Source organism: Phoenix dactylifera, chromosome 10, assembly GCF_009389715.1.
Source record: "Phoenix dactylifera cultivar Barhee BC4 chromosome 10, palm_55x_up_171113_PBpolish2nd_filt_p, whole genome shotgun sequence".
Taxonomy (NCBI): domain Eukaryota; kingdom Viridiplantae; phylum Streptophyta; class Magnoliopsida; order Arecales; family Arecaceae; genus Phoenix; species Phoenix dactylifera.
The window spans coordinates 6,415,466-6,440,487 of NC_052401.1; the positions used below are offsets into that span (position 1 = coordinate 6,415,466).

General features: G+C 38.3%; 1 protein-coding gene across 7 annotated transcripts; it reads left to right on the forward strand.

Annotated features, from left to right (window-relative positions):
- Positions 1 to 1,330: 1,330 nt before the first annotated feature.
- On the forward strand, positions 1,331 to 24,711 carry LOC103720284 (anaphase-promoting complex subunit 2). 7 transcript variants are annotated; one of them, XR_001880153.3, is made up of 17 exons: positions 1,331 to 2,553; positions 8,599 to 8,688; positions 10,696 to 10,927; positions 13,769 to 14,049; positions 14,213 to 14,284; positions 15,533 to 15,774; positions 16,390 to 16,806; positions 16,950 to 17,151; positions 17,282 to 17,396; positions 17,493 to 17,575; positions 19,893 to 20,012; positions 20,223 to 20,311; positions 20,390 to 20,471; positions 22,345 to 22,527; positions 23,688 to 23,756; positions 23,846 to 24,030; positions 24,378 to 24,711. XR_001880153.3 is itself a non-coding variant. In XM_008809912.4 (17 exons), the coding sequence occupies exons 1-16, from the start codon at positions 2,341 to 2,343 to the stop codon at positions 23,966 to 23,968; spliced, it is 2,613 nt and encodes an 870-aa protein (XP_008808134.1). In that variant the 5' UTR covers positions 1,331 to 2,340; the 3' UTR covers positions 23,969 to 24,015; positions 24,378 to 24,711. The 7 variants fall into 7 exon arrangements, 6 of the variants coding, with proteins under 6 accessions (XP_008808134.1, XP_008808132.1, XP_008808135.1 ...); XM_008809912.4 differs by having other exon boundaries at positions 23,846 to 24,015; XM_008809910.4 differs by having other exon boundaries at positions 23,846 to 24,711.
- The last annotated feature ends 311 nt before the right edge of the window (positions 24,712 to 25,022 follow it).

A 25,022-nucleotide genomic window follows, 5' to 3' on the forward strand; every position in this document is an offset into this window, starting at 1 on the left:
GGATTGAATATGTCTTCAATAGGATTGAAAAAAAAAATTATTTGATGTAACTAATTCTAAATTATAATTATAACATGAGTATAATATAATATAATAATTACATATGATTTTAAATTATAATTCTAATATAAGTTATAATAGAATAATTATGTAATTATCTTATAATTTGATCTTATGCAGTGTAAGTAATATACTAACATATGTATTTTCATGTAAACTCTTACCCACATACATATGTAGATACAAATATATTTAAAGTAGTATAAATCATGAGAGCATCCATGTATCAAGGTTTATATCATAATAGGAACAAGCACTTATTATTTCTATATACGTAAAACTAGTAGTAGCTTAGGCTGGAATTGGCACATCATTACTGTAGTTTCAAGCACAAGAAGTTTCGATCAAAGGAGACTCGGAAACCAGAGTTGTTTTTGTTTTCCGAGAGCCCCACTCCCTAGCTTTCCTAAGGTGCATTTCGACGGCAACACTGCTGGGGGAGGAGATAACAAGGGTGTGGGCTTTGTTATCAGGGACCACAAATGCCAAATTTGTAGTGGTCAGGAACCGACGGATCTTCGACGTCTGTGTCATTGGAACTGAGCTTAGAGCTGCATGTGAGAGTATCCATGCTCCACGTGCATTTTATATTCACCTCGAAGGAGGCTCAACCACGGTGATTGAGTGGGTTTGAAGCCGACACAACGAGACAGACAGGTAATCAGTGCTCCACGACATTTGGAGAGTAGCATGAGAGTGTAGCTCCTTCCGAGCCTCCCATGTTTATTAGAAGATGAACAGTGCAACCGACTGGGTAGCCTTTTTTGCGACTCAATAGTCAATACTCTAGGGGATTTCTTTGGAAGAACCAAAAAAAAAAGAAAGAGAGACCGGCAATAGTGATTAACTGGATTAACTCTCCCCATACTTACAGATATACCGACCATCCACTAACAAGAAATATCATCCATTAATAGCGAAATTATTTGTGTTTCATGCAATTCATATCTATCATAAAGAAAAAACCAAGTAGCAGATCGGATTGTAAAACATGCTGTACATGGTGATATCCAGAATCATATTTCAATTTCACCTAAATTTGGCTATATATTGGATGTAGATGGTTTTCTGTAATGCTTTGTAATTTTTTTTTTAAGGTTAACCTCCTCGCTGTTTCAAAAAAACAAAAGCTATTGTTATTACATTATTATAATAATATAAATCATGAGAGCCTTCCATCTTTATCTAATCATATTTCCATAGACTCGGTCTACCAGCTCAGCTGCAGACCTGGCCTACAGAAACCCTCCACAAAGAAACCCTAGACCGGGTTTTCTTCTGGGATCCCAGCGCGGCCTCCTCTCGTCCCTGCCCCTCACCCCCGTCCACGCCGCCGGCCTCTCCAACCGTGCAGCCACCATCCCCTCCACCTCCGAGGCCTGCAACGGATTCCTCTCCTTCTCCCCGCTCTTCGAGGCCGTTGCCGCGTCTCCTCCCGTGCCGCCACCACCCTCTCCACCTCCGCCGCCCGCAACCGCCTCCTCTCCTCCTCTCCGCTCGCCGAGGCCGTCATTTTCCACCTCAAGGCCTCCGCCATCCCCGCCCACCCGAGCGTCTCCCGCGTCTTCCACATTTCCGACCCCTACTCCCCCTTCCACAGTTCCACTCCTTGACCTCCTCTCCCGCGACGACTCCCTCCTCTACCTGGCCTCCCTCGCCACCACCCGCCGCTCCTTCGTCCCCATCGCTTCCGACAGTCAGCTCCTCCAGACCCCCACCTACGACATCCGCGCCAGCCTTGGCTCCCCTCCCTAGTCTCTCCTCCTCGCCGTCGACACCAGCAGCAACGTCGCCTGGCTCCCCTTTTCCGGTTTCCCCGGCTGCCCGGCTTCCTCCGCCGCCCTGCCGTTTGATACCTCTCGCTCCACCACCTACCGCTCCGTCCCCAGCGGCGCTCTGCCGCTCGCTGGTACCCAACCCCACTTGCCCTGCCGGCACCGCTGCCTGCGGCTTCAATCTCACCTACGGCTTCTCCTCCTTCCTCGCTGGATTCGCGCAGGACTCCCTCTCCCTCGCCTCCGACGTCGTCCCCGGGTAAACCTTCGGCTGCCTCCAGAAGGCCGCCGGCCGCTCTGTACCCGCACAGGCCACGTCCCCGGTTTATTAGGAGTGGAAGGCCCTGTCCACATGGCGCGCCACTATAGGCCCGCTCTACGGAGGAAGCAGTAGACCGGGTCCAGGGAATAATTTCTCGGGAGAGACATCCGCTTAAAAATCGACCCCGCGCGGAGACGCTGCCGTTTTCTTTCCTTCGCTTCTACATAGCTGCCCCATTCATAGATGTCGAGCGACCTGGGGATTCTCGACTCCTTGGGGGATGAAGCCATAGGCGACATCCTCCAGAGCTGGAGCGGCTTCTGCGCCTGCACCCAAGCCCTCGTCGATGGCCGTGGCGACCTCTCCGTCGGCCCCGACCTCGTCCCCCTAGTCGCCACGCTCTGCCGTCACGGCCTTGCCTCCCTCGTGCGGGATCACTTCCTCCATGCCCTCGAGGTGCGTTGCCCTCTTTCCCTCTTTTTCTATAAATGCAGCTCCTTTTGCGCCCAAAAATTTCAAGTTTTCAACTTTTGCTGCATTGGGTAGTGGAATTCCGACCGTTACATGCTACACATCTAATGTTTGTAAGAAGGCCCATGTAAGTAGTGTTTTGGATGGCTAGGTGCTTTGTTAAATTGGTGCTGATGCTAAATCTCCATTCCAAAATACATAGTGACAAGAATAGGAATTACATGGTGAATTGGTGAGAACTGAGAATAGAACAGAAAATGGGGTAAATGACTTCACCAATATGTTCTCGTTGATATCTTTGACAGGAGATTGGTGTTCAGAGGTATTAAAGAATAATTATAATTTAATTTAGGGAATTCGAAAACAAAAATCCACAGTTTTATTTTTGCAAAAGAAGGAGGCCTTCTTTGCCTTCCACCTAAGCTCCAGTCCCAAAAAATAGTAAAGCTTCATAAGATTTTTCTATCCAGGTGTAAGTAGTCCGCATCTTCATGGACATATCTATTTCATCGAGCCTTTCTTCGAGAAAGTGCCTAGATTGTTACGCTTTCCATACAAGTCGGAACTTACCTGACAAAAAAATTTACTATCTTAGAGTCATTATAGTTACGGGGATCGTTCACCAAGATTTCAGTCACCAGCTCTCTTGTCATCAGGACACCAACTTTCTTAACTTACCGGCACTGGGCGGATATTAGCCCCCATACATGGTCTTACGAGTTTATGGAGACTTGTGTTTTTGGTAAATAGCCGTTTTTTTTTGTCCTCTTTTTTGTTCAACAATGGTCCATTTTGGACTCTATTGGGCCATGATACGTGCCTTTAGGCCTGCTATTAGAACATTATACATTTTTCTTGGCTAATATTATTTCTGTATCCATTACCAACATGGGTGAATCGAGTGAACTAAATGTGTACATTTATTTTAAGGCCAGGGACATAATAGTCCAGTTGAGTCCAAAATGGACTATTTCTGCAAAAACAAGAAAAGTAACCTGTTTTTGCAAAATTGAAAATAAGGTGAACTTCATCTGCAAAATCCCCTTTCTTTTTTCATATTAAATCTTTCGTACTTTCTATTTGGAGAAAGACTCTCTAACCTACTAGATTGATGCCTATAACAGGGAAGACTCCAAAAAAAAACTCATCCATTTTCTAAAATTCGAGTGTCAGTTTCCTAAAAGCTAAATTGCTAAACCAAAAGCTGTCAAAATCTAATAGCCAACTGTAAGAAATTTTTGATCCATCTAGTTAAGACAAATAGGTGCTCAGAATGTACTATATGGGTGATTACCTTGGGGTTAAGGTGCATTACACAGAATTGTCATCTTTCAGAGCAAAGTATCTTTTTAGTGCATGTTTTGGGGATGAAATGGGCATGTAAAAGTCAAGGCTCAACGTACATGTGTACATTTGTGACAGACAAAACTACAAAGCAGCCATATTTTGTTCTACAAATTACAGATGGATGTTTGAAAAAGAGCAGGAGCTTAGGGAATTAGTAATCCTTTCAAAGAATTACGCACAATAAGCAAACGGGGAATCAAAAGTCATGTAGTCAGGTGTGTTGAATTGTTTTTCAGAGACACAAGTTAACATTGGCATAGACTGTGTTCTTTGGCTATACTTTTCATCATGTAATACAAAATTATTCAGTTTCTTTTGTAATGAAGTGCTTATCTTTTCTAGAACCATCAGCACTTCATGAAACATATATGGCTGTAGATCTTTAAGTCAAGCCATGTGTTATCTCCAAATGGAATCATCTCTTCCTCCTTAGAGTGGCGAGTCTTGGGTACATTTTACTCTAAACCTCGAAGATGTTGAAAGGTTCGCCGTACCGGTACCGAACCCCGTACCGGTGCCGCACTAGCATAAGCGTACCGAATGTCGGTACGGTACGGTACGCGGTATGTCAGGCGTACCGACACTGGCGTACCGATACCGGTATCCATCGGTACGGGTACGGTACGCCCGGTACCGACCTGTACCGATTGGTACAGCATACCATGTGTTGAAGAAATAATTGGGAACCTCCATAGTCCATATAGCTTAAGTTTCAAGGACATATTTTTTGAAAAGGTGATGGAGAAAGTTGAATGACATGGCTGCTCTCATGCCTATCTTCATTAGTGGCTAGACATAATTTCTCTGATACAACTATTTGATGACATAGTCAATACAATGATTTTTAATGGGAAAGCAAGTGAAGCCTGCTTGTGGGTTGTTGCAGGAGCACGAATAAAGAACCAATTACTATGAAAGCTGCTATGGTGATTAATTGATTATGAAGGGCAAAAATGACGGTGGAACGTTGAATAGATGCTTGAACGCACGGTTAAAGGTGGAAAATGGTTGATGTGTCAATGTTGTGTGTTATTGGTGATATCGCATAAGCAATAAGCTTTCCCTAGTTGAGAAGGGCATAATAGTGATTAACATGTTGAATATGCTTAAAGGTGCTAACCCTTGTTAATTTTTTATTAATAATTTTAAAATTGTTCTTTGGTCTAAAATTGTCTGAAGTCACAGTTAGTATTGAAACATATGATATTAGGAAAATTTTTCAAACATTAATTCCTAATGGTAGTAGGCAGTGATTTTTAAACTAATGCAGTATATCTTATTGTTTTCTTAGATGATAACTAACGAAAGGCTTCAAATTACTTAATTTAGTACGAGTTTATTCACTGAGTGTAAGCAAGATGAGGTAGCATTTGAGAGCCAACTCCAAAAGCAACTCAATTTTGTCAAGAAAAAGGACCTGATTAAAATCAGCATGGCTGAAGGTATCAGCCATCTGCTTTACTGCACCAAGTGGTCCTGGAGGTGCAGTTTCGATTGATTAGGTAAGGTGGGTGGCTGGATCTTGGGTGAAGATGAAGATAAAGATCAAATGCGGGGTTAGATAAGATATTGTTGTTAATGTCATGGCTATGTTTTGGATTGTGAGTAGAATGTTATATACAAGACCAACCATGGACTTCTAGATTGGTTGGGAGAAGAAATTCCTAGTTGGTAGCTCCACGATGAGTAAATTTATGTTTTTCTTATGATTGTTGCATCCCAACCTGGAAACTAGGTTTTAGGTGCATGACTTACAAAATTTCTCAAAGTATGAGCAAGATCATAACCCATAATTATCAAAAACCAAATACTTTGCTATAACCACAAGCTAAACAAGTTTATCTAACTATTATACTCCATAATTCAGTAGTTTATGAAATCTCCCATCAATTCCATAACACTTTTTAAACAAAGATAAATACATCAACCATACAAGTTCTAACTAAAAAATTGATTTTCTCCAAAGCTATTCTGAATTTGAAGTATAACCATAGAGTTTTATATTCTGAATTTTAGGAAAATAATTGACAGAATTTTAGTGGCTGAAATATTTTATGCAGAAATCTAATGAACAAAACTTTTTATTTTGCAGAAATTAAGTCATAGAATTAAAATTTACAATAATATAATAATCTGTAACAGGATTTGCCATATCAGTTGGTACCGTAAGTTACCGGGCACACCATACCATACTGATACTGAACATCCCAGACGATACCGATACCGGACGTACCATATCGGTACTAAACTAATATGCAGTCTTGTACCGTACCGACACTCAGTACGCCTCGTTATATCGTACTGTACGATGTACCGATACTGTAATAGAATGGTACTGGTACAGGGTCCAGTATCGGAACGTGATTTGAAATTTACTTTACTGTAATCTATTGTATAGAAATTAGTGTAAAGAAATTTCTTTTACAAAAATTAGATTATAGAAATATAACACACAAAAAAATGTATAGTAATCAGAATTTTAGGTTACTGCTAATTATTACACAAATTAATTTACAGATTCTTATTTACAGAAAATTAAGTTACAGAATTTTAAAACATAAAATTCTAGAATACAGAAATTTAAACGAAAATTAAATTGCAGAAATTGCAAACAGATATTGTTTTTCTGGAAATTAATTTTTCAGAATCTATTTTACAAAGTTAAGTTCTGGAGATACAATATACAGAAATTTAGTATTCAGAAAATTAAAATCTTCAGAAATTTTAAGGGAAAAACAGATTTTCAGGATATTATTTTTCGGAAATTTATACAGATTTTATAACTTTTGCAAAAATTACATTATACAGAAGTTTTGAAAACTAAAGACTATGGGCAAACAATTGAGAGAACAAATATAGAGGGATTAATCAAATTATTTAAAATAAAACTAACAAAACCTTCAACTACTCAGTTTCACTCTCGCAACATGACTCCCTCCATCACTGTTGAGTTCTCCACAAAGGACACCCAAATCCAAAAGCACTAGAGGATGCCACCTAAAGCACCTTTATTATATAATATTAGTAATCCTAGTCCTGGACTCAAAAGGACTGATGTCCGCTTAGTTATAAAGCCAAAGCCATCCTGTACACTCTACAAGCCTCGTCAGAGTCAAATTCGGAGACATCTCTCCTAGCTTGACCCCAAGGAATAAACTCTGAGCACTTGTTAGTTCTCAAATGCCATAATCTGTATCTGCCCAACCTCTTTGGGGATTCACTTCAAGTATGACCACCACCACAAGTCATCATGTTCCAATACTAAACATAAATCCTATTAGACCATCCCTATCAGGATTGTTAAACTAATTAACAAAATAGGCATGTTCAACTCGTCCTAATATATTTAAACATCAAATAAGTGATGGTATGGCACATAGGCATTCAATCCTAGCTGATTAAGGATTATTGCTTCCATTCCAAGTTGAAGCCTCCATTTTATAAAATGTTGGACTCTTAATAAATCTAATAATTTTAACACCACCAGGTTTCCATCTTAATATAATTTGAGATTCAAGAAAATAAATACTAATCACATCTTAACTACTGCACAGTGGCTAACAACAAGAGATTTACAATAACAAAACCATTCCCAATCCAAACTATTAGCTAAGCCCAAAATAAATAAGTTATTTTTTTCTTTTTAAACAAAAGCATGCGGTATTACAATGGTAATCTAGAAAATGGATAGTAACATATTTCCTGGATTCAGAACCAAAGAGCTTTGGGTTTAAATCGATGAGAAAAGGGACGATATTATGAAAGAATAGGAACTTTTTTCCTTCATGCATGGCTAACCTCATGTGTGGTGTTCTTAGTATATTGAAACCATGCCCAATCCAAACTATTAGGTAAGTCCAACATAAATAAGTTATTTTTTTTCTTTCTAAACAAAAGCATTGGGTATTACAATGGTAATCTGGAAAGTGGATTGTAACATATTTCCTGGATTCAGAACCAAAGAGCTGTGGGTTTAAATTAATGAGAAAAGGAATGAAAGAATAGGACTTTTTTTCTTCAAGCACGGCTAACCTCATGTGTGATGTTCTTCCATGTTTTAACAAGAAGTTTTGATGGTTGAGAGTTGGAAGCATCTGAACTTTGGTATAGAAGCAAGACATATGGTTGAAATATTTTGCCCCAGGTCTTTGAATCCCCACTGCCCTCGCACCCCACTTCCCCTCCCCAAAATAATTGCAACCTGCATCACAGGCAGTCATGTAGAACAGCACCACTTCAATCTCCATTCATCAGTATTATTATTTTTGTACATGCAAGCAAGCTGTATGAAATTACCGACAAACAGGAATTTGATGGCATTAGCTACCATCTTCCTTGAATGTATCTCCTCTTAGGTTATATAAATAGTAGAACACATCGACTTTTTGGGTAAACAAAATATTGATTCTAATCAGCTTATAGAGATAGGTATGATTAATTTCATTACCTTTTATATGTGTGGTTTGGGACAGATCTAAACCTGCATTCTGGCAGGATTTTTTTTGGTTAAAGTGACCTATGGCCTACTGATAATGATATAAATGTATACTTAATTACCTGCATTCTAGAGACCTTTTCCTGTTAATGAAACTTGGTCTGTTTAGTTTTATTGCTGAACTTATAGTTTTTGTATGATCAAATAAATAAACTTTGGGACTGATATGTCAAGTTCTTATATTGCAGGAGACATTCAAGAAGAATGCAGTCTTCAAATTTTGGCAGCAACTTCATGCTTACTATGATGCTCAAACATTGGCAGTGAGTAAACTCCATGTATGGTTGATGTTTTTTTTTAAATTTTTTTAAAAGAATATCTATAATTGCAGCGGCATTTAAGATTTACCATAGCTGAAGGTTATCGAACTTGAAAGCTGTTGTCTTCTGAAGAGAAATTCTTACAAGATGGTGTTGATCTTTGGATCCTTCAATTGTGGTTTAATGGTAACACGATCAGAATCACTGGATTGTCAGTATCTTCTCTACATCAATTAGATCTAGTTGTTGCATCTCAATGATGTGCGAATCTTTTAAAAAGATCTCTATAGGAATCTGAAATAAGAGGTCGTTGATCAAAAGTTTCTAGACTTGCACTATCTCGTTTGGATGCACCTTAGGGCTCTTTTAGTTGGCCAAAGGTCTACTTTGCTTTTGAAATTCACCTCGCAGCAAGTTTCGTTGAAGTTGGTTATAATGAAAAGTTTAGTCCGATGAAAGTCGATAGCACTAAACTGCAGTTTTTTGTTGACTTATAATGCTTTTCTTGTTGAAAGTCGTGGTGGCCATAGTCAAAATATTTATGGGGATAGGTTAATGATCATTAATATTAAATGCACCATGCTAGGGAACTCGACCTCAATTTGTGTTGGGAAAAGTCAAAATGTGTTTTTGGAAGTCAAAACTTGCATTTCACAGTTGAGATCAAATTTTTGTCAGCAAGAAAACAAAAATCAGCACTTCCTTGAGGACCCCACAATTTGAGACCCTGACTTACACCTAATTAAACATGCTATTATGTGTCAGATTTTTGATCAAGGTAGAAGTAGTGGATCTGTGAAGACAGATTGGTTGCTTAGTGGATTGTTGTTGACTTCATTTCCTGCTTGGTAAGTCTTCGACAATCAGATCTTCCACCATTTGCTTCTCATCTCATGCATGGAGTTCTACTTTGCACCTTGAAACAACGAAGTTCATTATGAATATCTTCTGCCTTCGTCAGATCAGACTGTACGTCAAGAGGAGTTTGAATTAACGTTGAAACTCCAATGATAGGTTGTGCTGATTATGATTAAACTTTTAGGCATGTAAATTGTCATTTAAATATGAATATATTTTCAAAAACTTTATGAAATCATCAATTAAATTTTTGAAGCTTTTTGCCATGGCACCTATTTTCCTTTCATGTGCCTTGAAGCATTGATTGATTGCAGTGAACCTTGAATGATAGCTCTGCATGATACTGTAATCTAATCCACTTTTATGCACATAAATGGACAGAAGTCAGAGTTGTTGAAGGCCTTATAAAGTAGATGCATCACATATCATCTGATGTTGCTCTGGTTGAAATATGAGGACTTCTATAAGATATACCATGGAGAAGAATCAGATTGGTTGTGGCCCAAGCAACTTAACTTTCATTTACTGTTCCATAAATTATTATGTTTAGAAGCATTGTTTACTTTTGTACATATGCTGGATGGTCATCAGTCATCACCTTGCCCAAACAAGATACTTATTGGTACTCAATTGCTTGTACTCAAGTCAATAGCCATAACCTACCTAAAGTATGGGACGGAGACAAGTGACAGATCTAGAGAATGCCAGCTGGGCAGCGAGATCTTTATATCCTTTTTAGGATTTGAAACTAATTTTAATCGATTAATGCAAATCTTGTCAACCCTAAATGTGGTTTTGATCGGGAGGCTTACAAGTAAGATCTAATTAATGACATAAAATCTAATATAAATAGGAATTTCTGCTCCTTTAATACCTTAAGCTTTCTTTGGTTCTCTATGCTTCCTAGCCTCAAGGGAAGTGTCCTGCATCATAACTCCGTATACCCATTTTCATGCCTGTGGAATCTATTTTCTTCTCTTTTTCCTACTAAAACTTTCTGCAGCTCAGGAAATGAAGGGATGGTTTATAAAAAAGGTTGGTATGCCATATGCCCTTAAGATTGAATTATATTTTCACGAAATTCAATAAGATTTTTAATTGTTTTCTTGATCTCTTCAACCTTATGAACACTCGATGATGCCATTAGCTTCTTTGCATGCAAAACAGAGTCAGGAAGGTTGGCCCGAGGAAATATTGAATAAGTCATTGGAAGAGATATGCTCAGAAAAAGGTTATCTGGAAAAGTGCCTTTTGATTCTGATTCATGCTTTTCAGTCATGTGAGGAGAGTATATCAGCAGAAAAGGTGAACTTAGAGCAATATGGATCCAATCTTATTTATAGATACCAGTTGATGGTATCATCAGTTCTCCTAACAACGCTTCCTCGGCATTTTCCTGGTACAATTGTCGGTTTCCCTTTCTTACATATACATATCATATTTATTGATGTCATATGTGTTCATATTGCATAGAAGGTCAACTGATGCTGTCGTTTTGGTTTCCTTTAGCATGATTTTTTTCAGTTATACTGTACAATCCGTTGTTCCCTTATGTAAGCTACCCTTAGTTGGTTTCCTCCATGGCATTTTATACAGAATATTGTCTATTTACTACAGGTTTGTGACTTCACAATTAAAAGTTTATCTCTGTTTTTAACTAATGCTGACCTGCATTAAGATGAAAATTCTATCTCGTCAATAAGCTGAGCATTCCTTTTTCTTTTCTTCATTTCTTGTTTATTTAGGAGCAAAGCGGCTTAAGTTAAATCATTTGCATGATTTATTGTTAGCTTATTTTCTGCATCATTCTGTTTCAGAGCAAATGGGAATTTGTTCTTTAGAAGACATCAATGGTGACCCTACAAGGAAATCTAGGTAATTGTTTAGTTCTAGTCAGTGTGGAACATCTATAGGCCTTTAACTCCTCAAGGAAATCAAGGGGCCCTTTGCATTCTAAACTCTGGCCATCCCATATATCATGTTAATTAGCAGGCTTGCTTCCTTTAATGTTAGGATGGAAAAGGGGCTTATACCCCTCATAGGAAACACATTACTATTTGCATGTCTTAATGGCAATCAACAATGCCATTTGGAGTATTAATGAGTTAGCCCCATTATCCTTGATCCTCATTTTTGAAATAAATGCTTTTCTTTGCTTCACACGTACATTGGGCAGAGTTGAATCCATGGAAATATCATTTCTTTTTTATCATATAAGGTAGGAAAATATTTTGGATATTTATGTTGTAAATTGCATTTATTCAAGAAATTGGTTCTTCTAGCTTAAATTTCTATTGTGACTGTCAATGGTCTTATATGCTAGAGGTTTGTTCAAATACTGGATACATAGTCTACCTATCAATTTAGCTCTATGTAACACTATATTCTAGTTCAACTTATAAGAATTTAGATGACAAGTAACACTAAGGGTACTTCGGGAGGCTTTTACAGTTAAAAAAAAATCATGTTGATATGATTGTTTTTATTTTCTTTGATTTAAAGTTTTAGATCTTTTGAATTGAACAGAGTCGGCGGAACCGTCCCGAACCAGGCGGTTTCTGTAGTCTCGAGCCGTACCGGTGGCTCACTGGTGCGGTTTCGGCAACGAAAACGGAACCCGTTGCCGGATTCGGAGTAGGTGAAGGAAAGAAAGAGCTAGTGGAGGAGGGAGGGAGGGAGAGAGAGGGCGGGACGCCGGCGGAGGTCAGTGGAGGCCGGCGGAGGCCTGCCTCAGCCGCGGCAAGTGAGGCCGCAACCGCTGCCTCTGTTTCGAGCGAAACAGGTCCGACTGCGGCCTTAAAAAAATTGCAATTTTTAGTAAAGTTGGCAAATTACTTGTCGATTTCACTCAAAATACACGAAATCTTTTAGTCACGGCCGGACCCCTATTTTGTTCGAAATAGAAAAACCGGCCACGGCCTTCGCCGGCATCTGCCACCCTCCTCCGGTATCCGCCACCCTCCTCTGGCCCTCCCTCCCCTGCTTGCTCTCTCTCTCTTTTCCTCTCTCCCATGATCCTTCTCTCGGTACGGGCCCGGAACGGCCCATACCGAGTCGTCTCGCCCGGGAACCGGTACGGTGCCTGGTACCAGTTCTTCCGACCTTGGAATTGAGGTTTTCTTGGTAGTGTTCCATTGTGAAAAGGAGAATTAAAATGGATAGATGCGCGGTGAAAGGTAGGAAAAATCATGTAGTTGGAAGATTTACCCAACTAAAAAGCCCACTATTTAGATCCATTCTTTGTAAGTTTAGAAAAAAGAAAAATAACAATTATCATGATTTGCAATGATCTGATTTGAGCTTAGATCCCCTCAAGAGGACTGTAGTTCCTTTTCTTTCTGTCTCTACATACATGAACATAAATAGATAAATACTCAAATTTGAGGCAAAAGATGATTAGAAAGGCTTAGATATCTTGAGAATAAAATATAATAAAAGATCACAATTTTAACACTAGAAATGAAAATGAGACATTGGTCAAGATTGATGGCAATAGACAGCACAATTTTATCTTTGTTACTTAGGATCGGTTAAAATAATGGAGAAATAGATTCGTTAGAATTAGAACTGTTCAATACAGTGGAGGGATGCTTTTGGGGTATTATGTGATCAAGCATACCTTGGTTATGGAAAAATTTATAGATGACAATTAGGACTACTATTATATTGTGGCTCAAAAATGTGTGGCAACAAATGAGATCCAAGAAAAAAGTTGAGGGTACAAAAAATTAGAACGTTTTTGATGGACATATGGTAAAACTAGAAAGGCTAGATCAGGAATGAGCATATTAGAGGAGTTGTAAGAGTTGACTTATTAAGGATAAATTTGATGGAGAATTGATTAAAAATGGTATGCATTGCAACATAGATCTGAACAGGCTTTGGTGAGTAGTGGGGTGGGGTACTTGAGTCCTTGTTGGAGGGTTTAGGAGGAGAAGGGAAGATCTAAGATAACATATATATAATTTATGAAAAATGATTTGAAAAGCCTTGAAGTAACTTTTAGAGTTAGTCATAAGTAGGAACATTTGTAAAATGAGAATTAATAAATCAATCCTGAATAGTTGGGACAAAGCTTCATGGCTATGGTTGTGATTACCGAGCTAGATGACGATGTGATATCTATATAACATATCCTTAAGGGATCCCACTTTTTTTGCCATGTAGTGTTTCTGTATGTGTGTGCTACTTATTGCTAATGATCCTTTACTCAACAGTTTTATGTCTTTCTTTTCCTTAGAGATGCTGCGCTTCTATTTTAAAAAAAAATTGGAGCAGCTAAGCACTTTGATGGCTGAGGATTATGAAGATGGAAACAGATTCCAAATTGATGACCAAAAGAGCAAGAGTAACCTTGCATCTGGAGAGATGGATGTTGATGGGAGCAATCGTGAGACAATTTTTTCAAAGAACACTTCCTTGGTTAAAAACATTGGTGCTGTTGTTCGTGATCTAAGAAGTCTTGGTTTTACATCCCTGACTGAAGATGCTTATGCTTCTGCTATCTTTTCACTCTTGAAGGTTAGCATCACTCTCTGTCATACAACAGGTGTATATCGATGTCATTTTGCTTTTAAGAATGTTTATCCTATTTTCTTAGAGTGGCTTTGGATATGTCTACCATAATTATTCTCTATATCTAAGAGTTCTTTACGACATGCATGCATTTTGTCTTCATTAACAGGCTAAAGTTCATAATTTAGCTGGTGATGATTACAGAGCTCCTGTTCTTGGATCTATTAAAGAGTGGATTCAGGTACTCTCTAGGCTTCATTTTGAATATAGAAATTTTGGTTAAAGTGCAACTTTGTCACGTGCTAACAATTTGTAGTTTACTAATACCCTTGATCGATTAGAAATTATCTCTTTGACCCTGTTGTTATGACGGCATCACTTGTAAGGCCTTGATTTGATGATCAATCTTAGCTTACCAGCTAAGGTATGCACCTTGCTAGCTGTTGGCATTAAAGGCCGTGAGCTAGCAGAGCAAAATAAAAATAAAACAAAAAAAAAGAATCAAGGCCCCAAAGCGTGTGCCTTTGCCTAAATGTACATTTGTATAGCTATTCCTTTTCTGGTTGAAAAAATGCCTTTCCCCCCTGGAATTGTTAAGATGATGTTTTGAACAAGTCCAGTCGGAAAGAATTCCTACTTGTACCCGCCATGTTGGGTTTCCACTTTCCACTGTTTTCCTTAATACCATGCATGGAAACAGTTAATTGTTTAATTATTAAGATGATCTTTACTTTTATGGGTGTTAAATTACCTTTTTGGCTTAGTTGTATCAGTACAATATAATAATGATCCAAGAATGTAGAATTCACTGATGCATGTGGCATGCTGAACCCGCTCGTACCGGCCGGTTCAGCCCGTACTAGACCGGTCCGGTTCAAGCGTGGAAAACGGTTCCATCCCTTTTAGGGCCGAAACCTAGCGGTACAAGTTTGGTACCGGTGTGAACCAGACCGGTTTCCACTGGTACGTGGGCAGGGGCTGGAACCGAGCGGTACAAGTTCGGTACCGGTGCGAATCGGTATGTGGGCGAGGCAGCTCGCCCGCGCGCGGTTCCCTGCACTGGGCAGCGTGCTCACGCGGGCGCGAGCTGGGAACCGCGCTCGCGCAGGGCATTTAAATGCCACTCTATGGCATTTAACGCGGCGCGCGCACGTGCGCTACGCGCTTTCGCTGGCTTTTTTCCTCGCGCGCTGCTCTCTGTTGGCTGATTCGATACCAGTTCAAACCGGTTTGAATTGGAATTGTATCGGTCTGGTAGGCGACTGGTACGCCTACCAGTACCGGTACGGCGTACCTTGCTGATGCATGACCAATATTAAGCATCCTCCCTCTCAAAAAATAGTCATGCTTTCTATCATTGGTTATTATCTTTCGACATATGCTTTCTTAATCATGTTGTTTTAACTGGGTTTATCAGTTCCTGATTTTTCTGAAAGGCATATGATGATTACTTAAAAATGTTCACTAATAATTGTTGACCTTTTTCCAGGCTGTTCCTCTGCAGTTCTTACATGCTCTTCTAGCATATCTGGGTGACTCATTTGACTATGATAGCATGTCATCTGGTCTTAAATCGCCTTTGGCTTCACGTCCATCATGTTACCCAGGGATTGATTCTCCTTCCGAAGGGCTTGTTAGATGGCAGTTGCGCCTTGAGTATTTTGCTTATGAAACATTGCAAGACTTGAGAATAGGCAAACTTTTTGAGATTATCGTGGATTATCCTGACAGGTTACTGTTTTGCTTTCTTTTTAAGTTTTGTATGGAGTTTAGAATAGTTAACTTTTTGATTTATTTTGAATTCTGACAAGCTCTTCCTTCTCCTTCATTTTGTAATTTGAAAATGATTTTGGCTGATAGTTTTATGTTAGATGTACATTTGGATGGGTACGTTTCTTAGTTTCTAGTTTTGTGCTATGAATGCTAGTGCTCTCTTATGCATATGTTCTCTAACACATGGTGCATGCATAGATTTTCTTTTCTTTTTTCCCCTTCTTACTTATTTCCCTCTGGCCTTTGTTTGCTTACATGTACATGAATAGGGCAGTTCTCTTTTTGTCTCTTAATAGCCCTAATATGAGGCTATGAGCTGAATAAACTTTCTGCATTGTCATGATTTAATGTTTATGATTCTCTATTATAGATGAGCAATTCTTGTCTGGGTTCTGGTATAAACTCAGTATTCTGGATGTGGACATTCATGTGCCAATTCATGCTTGTATGTAGTACCTGCTCATATTTCATTCTTTTGTTCTACTTCTATTCTCATCATTTATTTTTTCCATTTTTAGTTTCACTTTTTATGCCCAATTTTGCTTCTCACTGTCTTGTTGGAAGTTTATGCAGCTATCCTGCAATTCAAGACTTGAAGCAGTGTCTAGAATATACAGGGCAGCATTCAAAGCTTGTTGATTCATTCATCTCTTCTTTAAGATATCGCCTACTTACTGCTGGTGCCTCAACCTATGACATATTGCACCAATATATGTCCACTATCAAGGCACTTCGAATAATAGATCCTACTGGTGTATTTCTTGAAGCAGTAGGTGAACCAATTAGGGATTATTTGAGGGGAAGAAAAGATACTATAAAATGCATTGTTACCATGCTTACTGATGGGCCCGGGGGAAATCCTAGTGGCCCAGGAAATGCTGGTGATAGTCTTCTTGAAGAGTTAAATAGAGATGCAGAGAACCAAGAGAGCACTGATTATGATGATGATATCAATTCGGACGACAAGCAAGCATGGATAAATGCTGAACGGTATGTTTTCTTAATGATGTTCAGAGCACAATTATGCTTACTGTTAATATCCTCTTTGCTAATCAAACAGTCATATGGCACTACTATGAGTTGACATATTAGCAATCAGCTTGTTTTACCATCACTCCTGTGCTTCTTTTCAGCTGGGAACCAGATCCAGTAGAGGCAGACCCTTTGAAAGGTAGCAGGAACAGAAGGAAGATTGACATACTTGGAATGATGGTCAGCATAATTGGTTCGAAGGACCAGCTAGTTAATGAATACCGTGTTATGCTGGCAGAAAAGCTTCTAAATAAATCTGATTATGATATTGACTCAGAGATACGTACCTTAGAGCTCCTTAAGGTGGGCTTCATGCACATAAATCTAGTAGTAGTCCATCTTGATGTCATAACAAAATCTTTGCAATTTCACTTTTGCTTTTGTAGACTAATGCTTTCGTCTTGTAAACTGAAATTTGTTTCTATGTAACCAGATACACTTTGGAGAGAGCAGCATGCAGAAATGTGAAATTATGCTTAATGATTTGATTGATTCAAAGAGGACAAATGCTAATATTAAAGCATCTCTACCCCAGCCATCTCTCAGTGGTATTATGAACTTTTTTGAAAAATAATCACTCGCTAATGCTTGTTGCTATTGCTATGTAAGTTTTAAGTTAACTTGCTGTTGTAAATGTTTCTTAGGTTCTGAGCAAGGAGAGACAGACATCTCTCTGCATATTCTTGATGCAACAATAATATCTTCAAACTTTTGGCCCCCAATACAGGTATATAGTCTCTGGGATATCAACTCTTGGTTGTTTAGAAAATGGAAATGGAGTATAGGATCTGTTATGAAAATGTTGACATTTTCCTTTATTAGTTTTCTTTGAATAGAACATGCTTTTGTTTGCATCTGTCCGTTGTGTAATAAGTTTAAGACGCTTGGAGAAGCAGTATCTATTACCCAGAGCACTATCTTTCTTCATGCATAAATACTTCTAAGAACCTGACTAGGGCTTGTAATTTAAAGAGATTAGGCCAGATAAACAATATTCATGCATATTAAAAGTTAGATATCAGGACTCATTGGTGTAGGAGAATAATGTAATTGGGGAGAATTGAGAGAAGCGATATGAGTAAGCAGTGATAATAGAAGGTTTTCTATCAAGTTTGGAAAATTGTAAGAAGGAAGAATGAAGCCTATAATAAGTATAAAAAGTAGTATTCTAACTCTGATAGTAATATAATCAGGTTGCTGGCAATTTCAACAGATTTGGTGTTTTTGCTGGTGTAAAATTATAACAAAGGATGGTTAGTTTGTGAGGGCATTAATGATATGTTGAGGTTGATGGAAGCATCTATACTCTTAAATGGAAAAGCTGTTTGTGGCTGAACTCCCTCTATTGTGGCCAAATTCTTTTATAAGTTTGATGGGAAAAGGATAGAAGTGAAACTGTTCTTTTCTTTCATCTGAAGTGGGGGACTCGCACCCATTTGGCAAAACAAAATGGAAAGAAGGGTACATAAATGCTATGGAGTGTCAGGCAGCTCTCTTGAAAGAAGTGGGGACGTGGCATGAGAGGATTTGGGTACTGCACTCGGGGTTGGTGAACATTTTCACTTCAATTTTCTATTTTGCATCTACCATGCCGGCATCATATTAGATGAGGAACTGGCTAGGGAACCAAGTGGTGGTCGATAGCATTTTTGTAAACTAAAATAAGGACAATATTTATCGATTTTACACTTTATAATCAAGACCAATGGGAGCACAGCCATCTCTCATCTCCCTCTTGATCTTGACATCCCACACTCAAATTCTTTGCTCAAGCTCTCCCTTGAATCATCACTTGCATTGCATGTGGCAATGTCTAGTTTAAAGGAACAACTCATGAACCAAGAACAAATACTGCAAAAGTGAATATAGAACTTGTGGAAAATTAGTTAACCGCCAGTAATTATCTTAAAATAGATAACCAGGGAGGGTATAATCACCAAAATGCATCAGGAAAGATTTTCCTAGACTACTTACTGAGCAGTAGATTGTCTTCGTATAAGATAACTAGTGATATTATCAACATAAAAATGCTGTAAGTGTAATTCGCATAGAACTTTTAAGGAGCTGTTACATACAGCATAGAGCGCATCCTTCTGCACCTCAACAGTGAAAGAATTATCAATATTTATTGGTATATATGTAGGTGGGATTATGATGGTGATTGGCTATCTTAAACAATCCAATAGAATAGGCTGCTTAACATTAAGCTCCCTTTCTTTTGTTCTCACTTTGCTACTTTCTGAAACTTAGTACATCACAGGTATAGGTTGGCCCTAGAAATCAACTATATGAACAAAATAGACGGATTGGTTACTTGATGCGGGTTCTATACTTGAACTCAAGTAAAGAGATGTATGGTTACTTTTCCCATTTAACCATTGAACCATTTATGGTATCTGTCGCATGTGCCAATCATTAGTATATTAACATGTGCATGGTGTAAATCTAACTGTTTTCATGATAAAACATGAATAATCGCCCCTATAATTTATTAATTCAATAGGACTAATTTTAAAACCATATAGAGGTTTCTTATTTTATGTGTCCTTGACTACAGAGAGATATGATTTGTAGTTTTGTACTTTTTATAGCATTCAAAACAAGGTGTCAAGTGCAACCTGACCTGAATCTTCCTTGTCTTCCTTTGTTTTCTTGTCTTCTTAATTTCAATACATTGCTTGGTTATCAAAGCGCGAAAATAGTGGGATGGGAGAGAAGAAAATGGGAGATGGAATGGCATCACCTACCAATTTATGTTTGCATGTACTTTTTTTTCGGAAAGCATGCTTACCAAGAGTAGCCTAATTGAAATCAGCAACATTGTATTGTCTAAGAGAAACCTGTACATGCTGCTATAGTGCTGCTACTTGGTGTACAATGAATAAATGATACTTGTGAGGATGATGGATTTATGTAAATGGTAACCCAGTTTATGCAAATTTGTCTATGAGATAGATATCTCTATAAGATGATTTGTTTCTATAATACAGTTAATTGGTTGATGATTTCTTGCTGATCTCTTGTTGACCTTGAGAAAAATGCAGGCGGAGTCTCTTAACATCCCTGCTTCTGTTGATCAACTACTATGTGATTATGCAAAGAGGTTCCATGAGATCAAGACGCCTCGTAAGCTATTGTGGAAGAAGAATCTTGGAACAGTGAAGGTTAGAAACTTGGAAAAATCTGGGAGTACCCATCATTTTCTCATTGTCTAGAAAAGCTCTTCTGGCTGAATAGCTTTAGAAAATTTTTGGATAAACAATTTTGTGGAAGATGCTTTTCTACTAACAAGGAATGCAGTTCGTGCAAGGGTAGAAGCATTTGATTCTAATGATTCAATCTACTGGATGTTTTGTTATGATTTTCACTTTCAGTTGGAACTGCAATTTGAAGATCGGAACATGCAGTTTACTGTGACTCCAGTGCATGCAGCGATTATCATGCAATTTCAGGAGCAAACAAGGTAAGGTCTTCGAGGTGTTTTGGTGTGTATATTTGTATATGTTATTGCCTTGCCTTTAAAAAATTGTTTTCACCACAGTTGGACTTCCAAGAATCTTGCGGCAGCGACTGGGATGCCTGTGGATACACTTAACCGGAGAATAAATTTTTGGATTAGCAAGGTATGGCAGATAAGTTCTAATAAGATATCAAGTCATGCAAATAATATCTACAACATGCATGACCTCCTATTTTGTTATTTAATACAATACATATACTCCTCATCCAAAAAGATACTTTCAACTTATGCTCTGTTATGCATTATTGCTGATGTTCTAGATGGTGGATATTAAAAGGAACTCTTAGATTATATTATTAACAAAATGTCAAACATGTAAGAGTTTGTTTCTTGACAACTGAAAATAATTTTCTTTTTCTTTTTTCTTTTTCTTTTTCAAGCAAAAAGAAATTCCACGGGGAACAATTAAGGATCAAATACATGTTTGCCTAAGTGGGAAAAGGAATTTAGAAAAATGTGTAGGACCTCCTATTTGTTATTCAATACATTACATATGCTACTCATCCACAAAATTTATACTTTCAAGTTTCAACTTATGTTCCCTAATGCATCATTGCTGATGTTCTAGATGGTGGGTTGTTAAAAGGAACTCAGATTATATTATTAAGAAAATGTCAAACAAGTAACAACTTGTTCTTGACCACTGAATATAATTTCCATTTTCTTTATATTTTTCTTCTTCAAGCGAAAAGAAATTCCACTGGAAAATTAAGGGTCAAAATACATGATTGTCTAAGTGGGAAAAGGAATTTGTTCTCCAAACAGCTCTCTCTTCTCATTCTCTTCATCCCATCTCTTTCTACTGCCTTCTGCTTCTAGTTGTTTCCTCTATAGTTCCTTTATTTCCTCTTCTCAGTCCTCATCAAACCTTTTTTTTATGCATAGGATTTTATTATTGCCTTAAGTTTGATCTTAGTTCAGCAGTAAACTTATTAAGGTTAAAGCCCTAAGGGCAAACCTGATTTCCTAAACCCTAGGGAAGACCTAGAAAGCTTCCTTGTATTCTTTGAACCACAAAGTCATTTATTCCTAAGTTGTTTTCTGAGGTGGGATGGCAAGCATTATAAGTGAGCAAGTCCCAGAACTTCCTAGCCCATTAGGTCTTTGACTGACCTTGCATCACTGATATAATAGGAGGTTAGGGACATAAAAAGGCACCAATTTGAAGTTCTTAACTGAAAGAGAATAAAAACCACAAGATTATGGCAGTCAAAGACTCAAAATAATTCCTGAAAAATTCATCTATTACACATTTGCAATATGCAAAGGGGGAATGCTAGAGCTACCACTGACAAACAAATTCATTGATAAAGTTTCTGCTTTTTAGGTGTTACGATTTCTTTTTATAATTTCATGCTTAGATCCATTGGCCAAATCTGGAACATTTTTAGCAAAATGTTTTGGATATCTGATTCCCTGATCTAAAGCAGGACAAAAGAACAGGCTTTCTCTCTGTTCCAGATTTCTTCTTTTTGGATCACATTCATTCTAGCAGACCCCCAACCTAACTTATTTGGTTGAACTGGACCAAAATTGCCTGAGAAATTCGACATTGCTTTTTGCTGAAATTCTAACCAAGGACACCACTACCATAACTTCAAAGCTTTCAGGCACTAAATAATTTAATCTACCTTAATGTTCAATGACATCTTTCCCTACTTTGAATATGTAGTTTGCATAAACTAGTGGGACCTTTTAAGTTTGTTACATGCTAGCATACACAATGACATACTACAAATTTAGACAGGACAGATTCACCAGGATCCTGTTCCCTTAATTTCTTTCCACATGTTTATGCGTTTTCTCCATGGATGCTTATATCTTTGTCAAATAGAAAGTTCTGTGTTACTATCTATATCTTGCAAAACTTTTCAGACATGTTTCTTAGTCTTATTGATTTAATACTAATCCTAGCATCATATAGATTAATTTTCAGCAATGAGCTTGTTTATATTCTCTTTTTCATGTGTTCTCAGGGAATCCTAGCAGAGTCAGCTGGATCAGATTCCGATGATCATGTCTTTACCATTGTTGATGATGTGAATAATAATGGGCTTATCCATGGGAGTTCTGAAGGCCTTTTAGCAGCAGATGAGGAAGGCGAGAGATCCGTGGCCTCTGTGGAGGAACAGCTGCGGAAAGAAATGACTGTATATGAGGTTTGCTCTGCTGCACTCTGAATGATATTGGCATCTGCAAACCCAAGCAAAGTTCTTATTCATGGAAGATTTTCTTCTATAAGAACATGGTTCTTTTTTTTAAAAAAATGGTGGCATCAAGGATTTGGGTCTCTACGGTATTGGCAGACTGGCATTTCCTGCTAGTACTGTGTCATTCTGGTGAGAGGATGGTACCTGGGATGGGTGCAAGACACCGGTTCTCTTTTGAGGAATGTCCCGACCATACCATTTGGCATTGATCAAGACTGAGATGGTTGTGTCCCGACACTTGAGATGGCCTGGTGGTATCTTGGGACACATTTTTCTTTTTCATTTTTTCTCTTTATTCTTGTTTATTGATGACTGTCCTGGTCCGTCCCAGTCCGTCCTGATCCATCCCAGTCCTGTACCAATGAGGGAGCAGGCCTGGATGGGTCTCAATACTGGGATTTAAACAACTCATTGACATCAATGACCATCTGGTAAATCTGCGAAGTTGGAGTTTACATATGATGTCAAATGGTTGTAATGTTACTACTGCCAATAAGCTGATACTTTTCTATGCCATAACAATCTTAATCTTGCATAATATTCATAATTTTAATGAAGTAGATAAAACCTGTTATAAGGTTGACGGACGATTTCCATCTCTCCTTGTTCAATTTCAATGTCCAGATTGCATTCTAGCCTTTGCAGCTTTGAGAATGAGGTTTATTGAAGTTAACCAACATAAGACCTTCAAAACATTATTTGTTTTTCATTGCTAATGCTATAATCTTGTCTGTTATAAAAGAACATACTTTTGATGTTGTATGATTTTGCCAACATGGTACTAGCAACACCTGCATCCAAAAGTTGTCCATTATCATGGCATACAATGAGTTTTATGTGATACAGGAAAGCACATTCTCATCCTTATTAATTATGAGTCCTCCATAAAACAAGTTGAATATAATATAGAATCTGCAATACTATTTTTTTTTGTTTTACTTGTAGTTCTGAATGTGGTTGGCATCTGTCGGGGCCGAAAATTGTGTTGAATATGGATATCCCAGAAGTTAGAAAACAAATTGACTTTCTTCTCCTTTTTTGCCCTTGTGAAAATTGTTTTCTTTAACAAATTCACCAGCTCTGCTAACTAATGCTTCCCTTGGATGCAGAAATTCATCATCGGGATGCTCACCAATTTTGGCAGTATGACACTGGATAGGATACATAATACTTTGAAGGTAGTTCATTATCAAATTTAACAAATTTTCTCTGAAGTTGCATATCTTGACAAAGTTGCGTATTTTTATACAACACCCTTGTATTTCAGATGTTCTGTGTAGCTGAACCTTCTTATGACAAGTCACTCCAGCAACTGCAGAGCTTTCTGACAGGTCTTATAACTGAAGAGAAGCTAGAAATGAGGGATGGGTTGTACTTTCTCAAGAAGTAACTATTACTGCAACCTTTCAGTCTTGCATGTTCAAGAAGGGCGGCCAGGTGACATTTACTAATGTAAATTGAAAGGACTCTTTATTTCTAAAAGATGCTTTGGGGTGTTTTTTTTTTTTTTTTTGGTACAAAGGGGTGCATCTTTAACAGGCCTTGGCTCCAATGTTGAGCTGGCAGCTTAACAACCACCCCCTCATGTATGGTGCACCAATTCGCGCCTGGACACCAACCTTCCTGTGCCACATGGCGAAATGAGCATTCGGGGAGTATATAACTGGCTCCCCACAGCATTACTCTTTATTTATTTGTTTACAACTAGATATATTTCATCTTCCAGTGCACATCAATTAAGTTGTGAAATCGTTGTTAATTAAGTTGTCCAACAAACTTGACAAGTGATTACCTTTTAGATTTTGTGGCTGCTTTTCGATCAAAAGGACTGGAGAAAGGGGGTTGTCGTAGGAAGGATTTCTGTGATGGTGCAATCAAATCTTTGCTGGATTTACAAACATAACAGAAATGATTGCCTTTTCGATTCCAGTGGCTATTCTGATTGAAGGAAGGAAAAAAGTGGTCTTAACGGAAAGATTTCCTGTTATGGTGGAATCAAGTCCTTGTAATTACAGAAACAGAAAATGAGATTGTTATAGGAAAGATTGCTGTGATGGTGAAATCAAGTTGTATCTCAAAGTTGTAATTAATACTAGTAGTAAATATTGATCTTACTCTTCATTTCTTCTCGCATGTAACTCGTCTTGAACTTATTTGGCCTTTGTATGCTGGATCCATCAGCCTCATTTAGCTGAGTCCTATCTGATGTTTCTTTTATAAACTAACTTTGCTTCTTGTTGCACCCAAAGCCTATCAGTCTTGTGGAATATGGAGAACAAAGGGGATTAAATAAGAGGGAAGGTGCAGTCCATGTTGTGGTCTCTTTTCAACTTTCTGTGAAACAAGGGTCCAGCCATGGCCTTGCCTGCTGCGGCCATCGCCAGCCTGCCGCAGCCTCCGCTGGCCCTCCGTGGCCCCAGCCTGCCGCAGCCTCCGCCGACCTT

Excerpts from the sequence above, each read along its gene's own strand:
- LOC103720284 (XM_008809910.4), top strand. The coding sequence starts at position 2,341 with ATGTCGAGCGACCTGGGGATTCTCGACTCCTTGGGGGATGAAGCCATA. Across the intron at positions 15,775-16,389 it reads ATCGTGGATTATCCTGACAG|CTATCCTGCAATTCAAGACT; the intron begins GTTACTGTTTTG and ends AAGTTTATGCAG. Across the intron at positions 20,472-22,344 it reads TAAATTTTTGGATTAGCAAG|GGAATCCTAGCAGAGTCAGC; the intron begins GTATGGCAGATA and ends ATGTGTTCTCAG.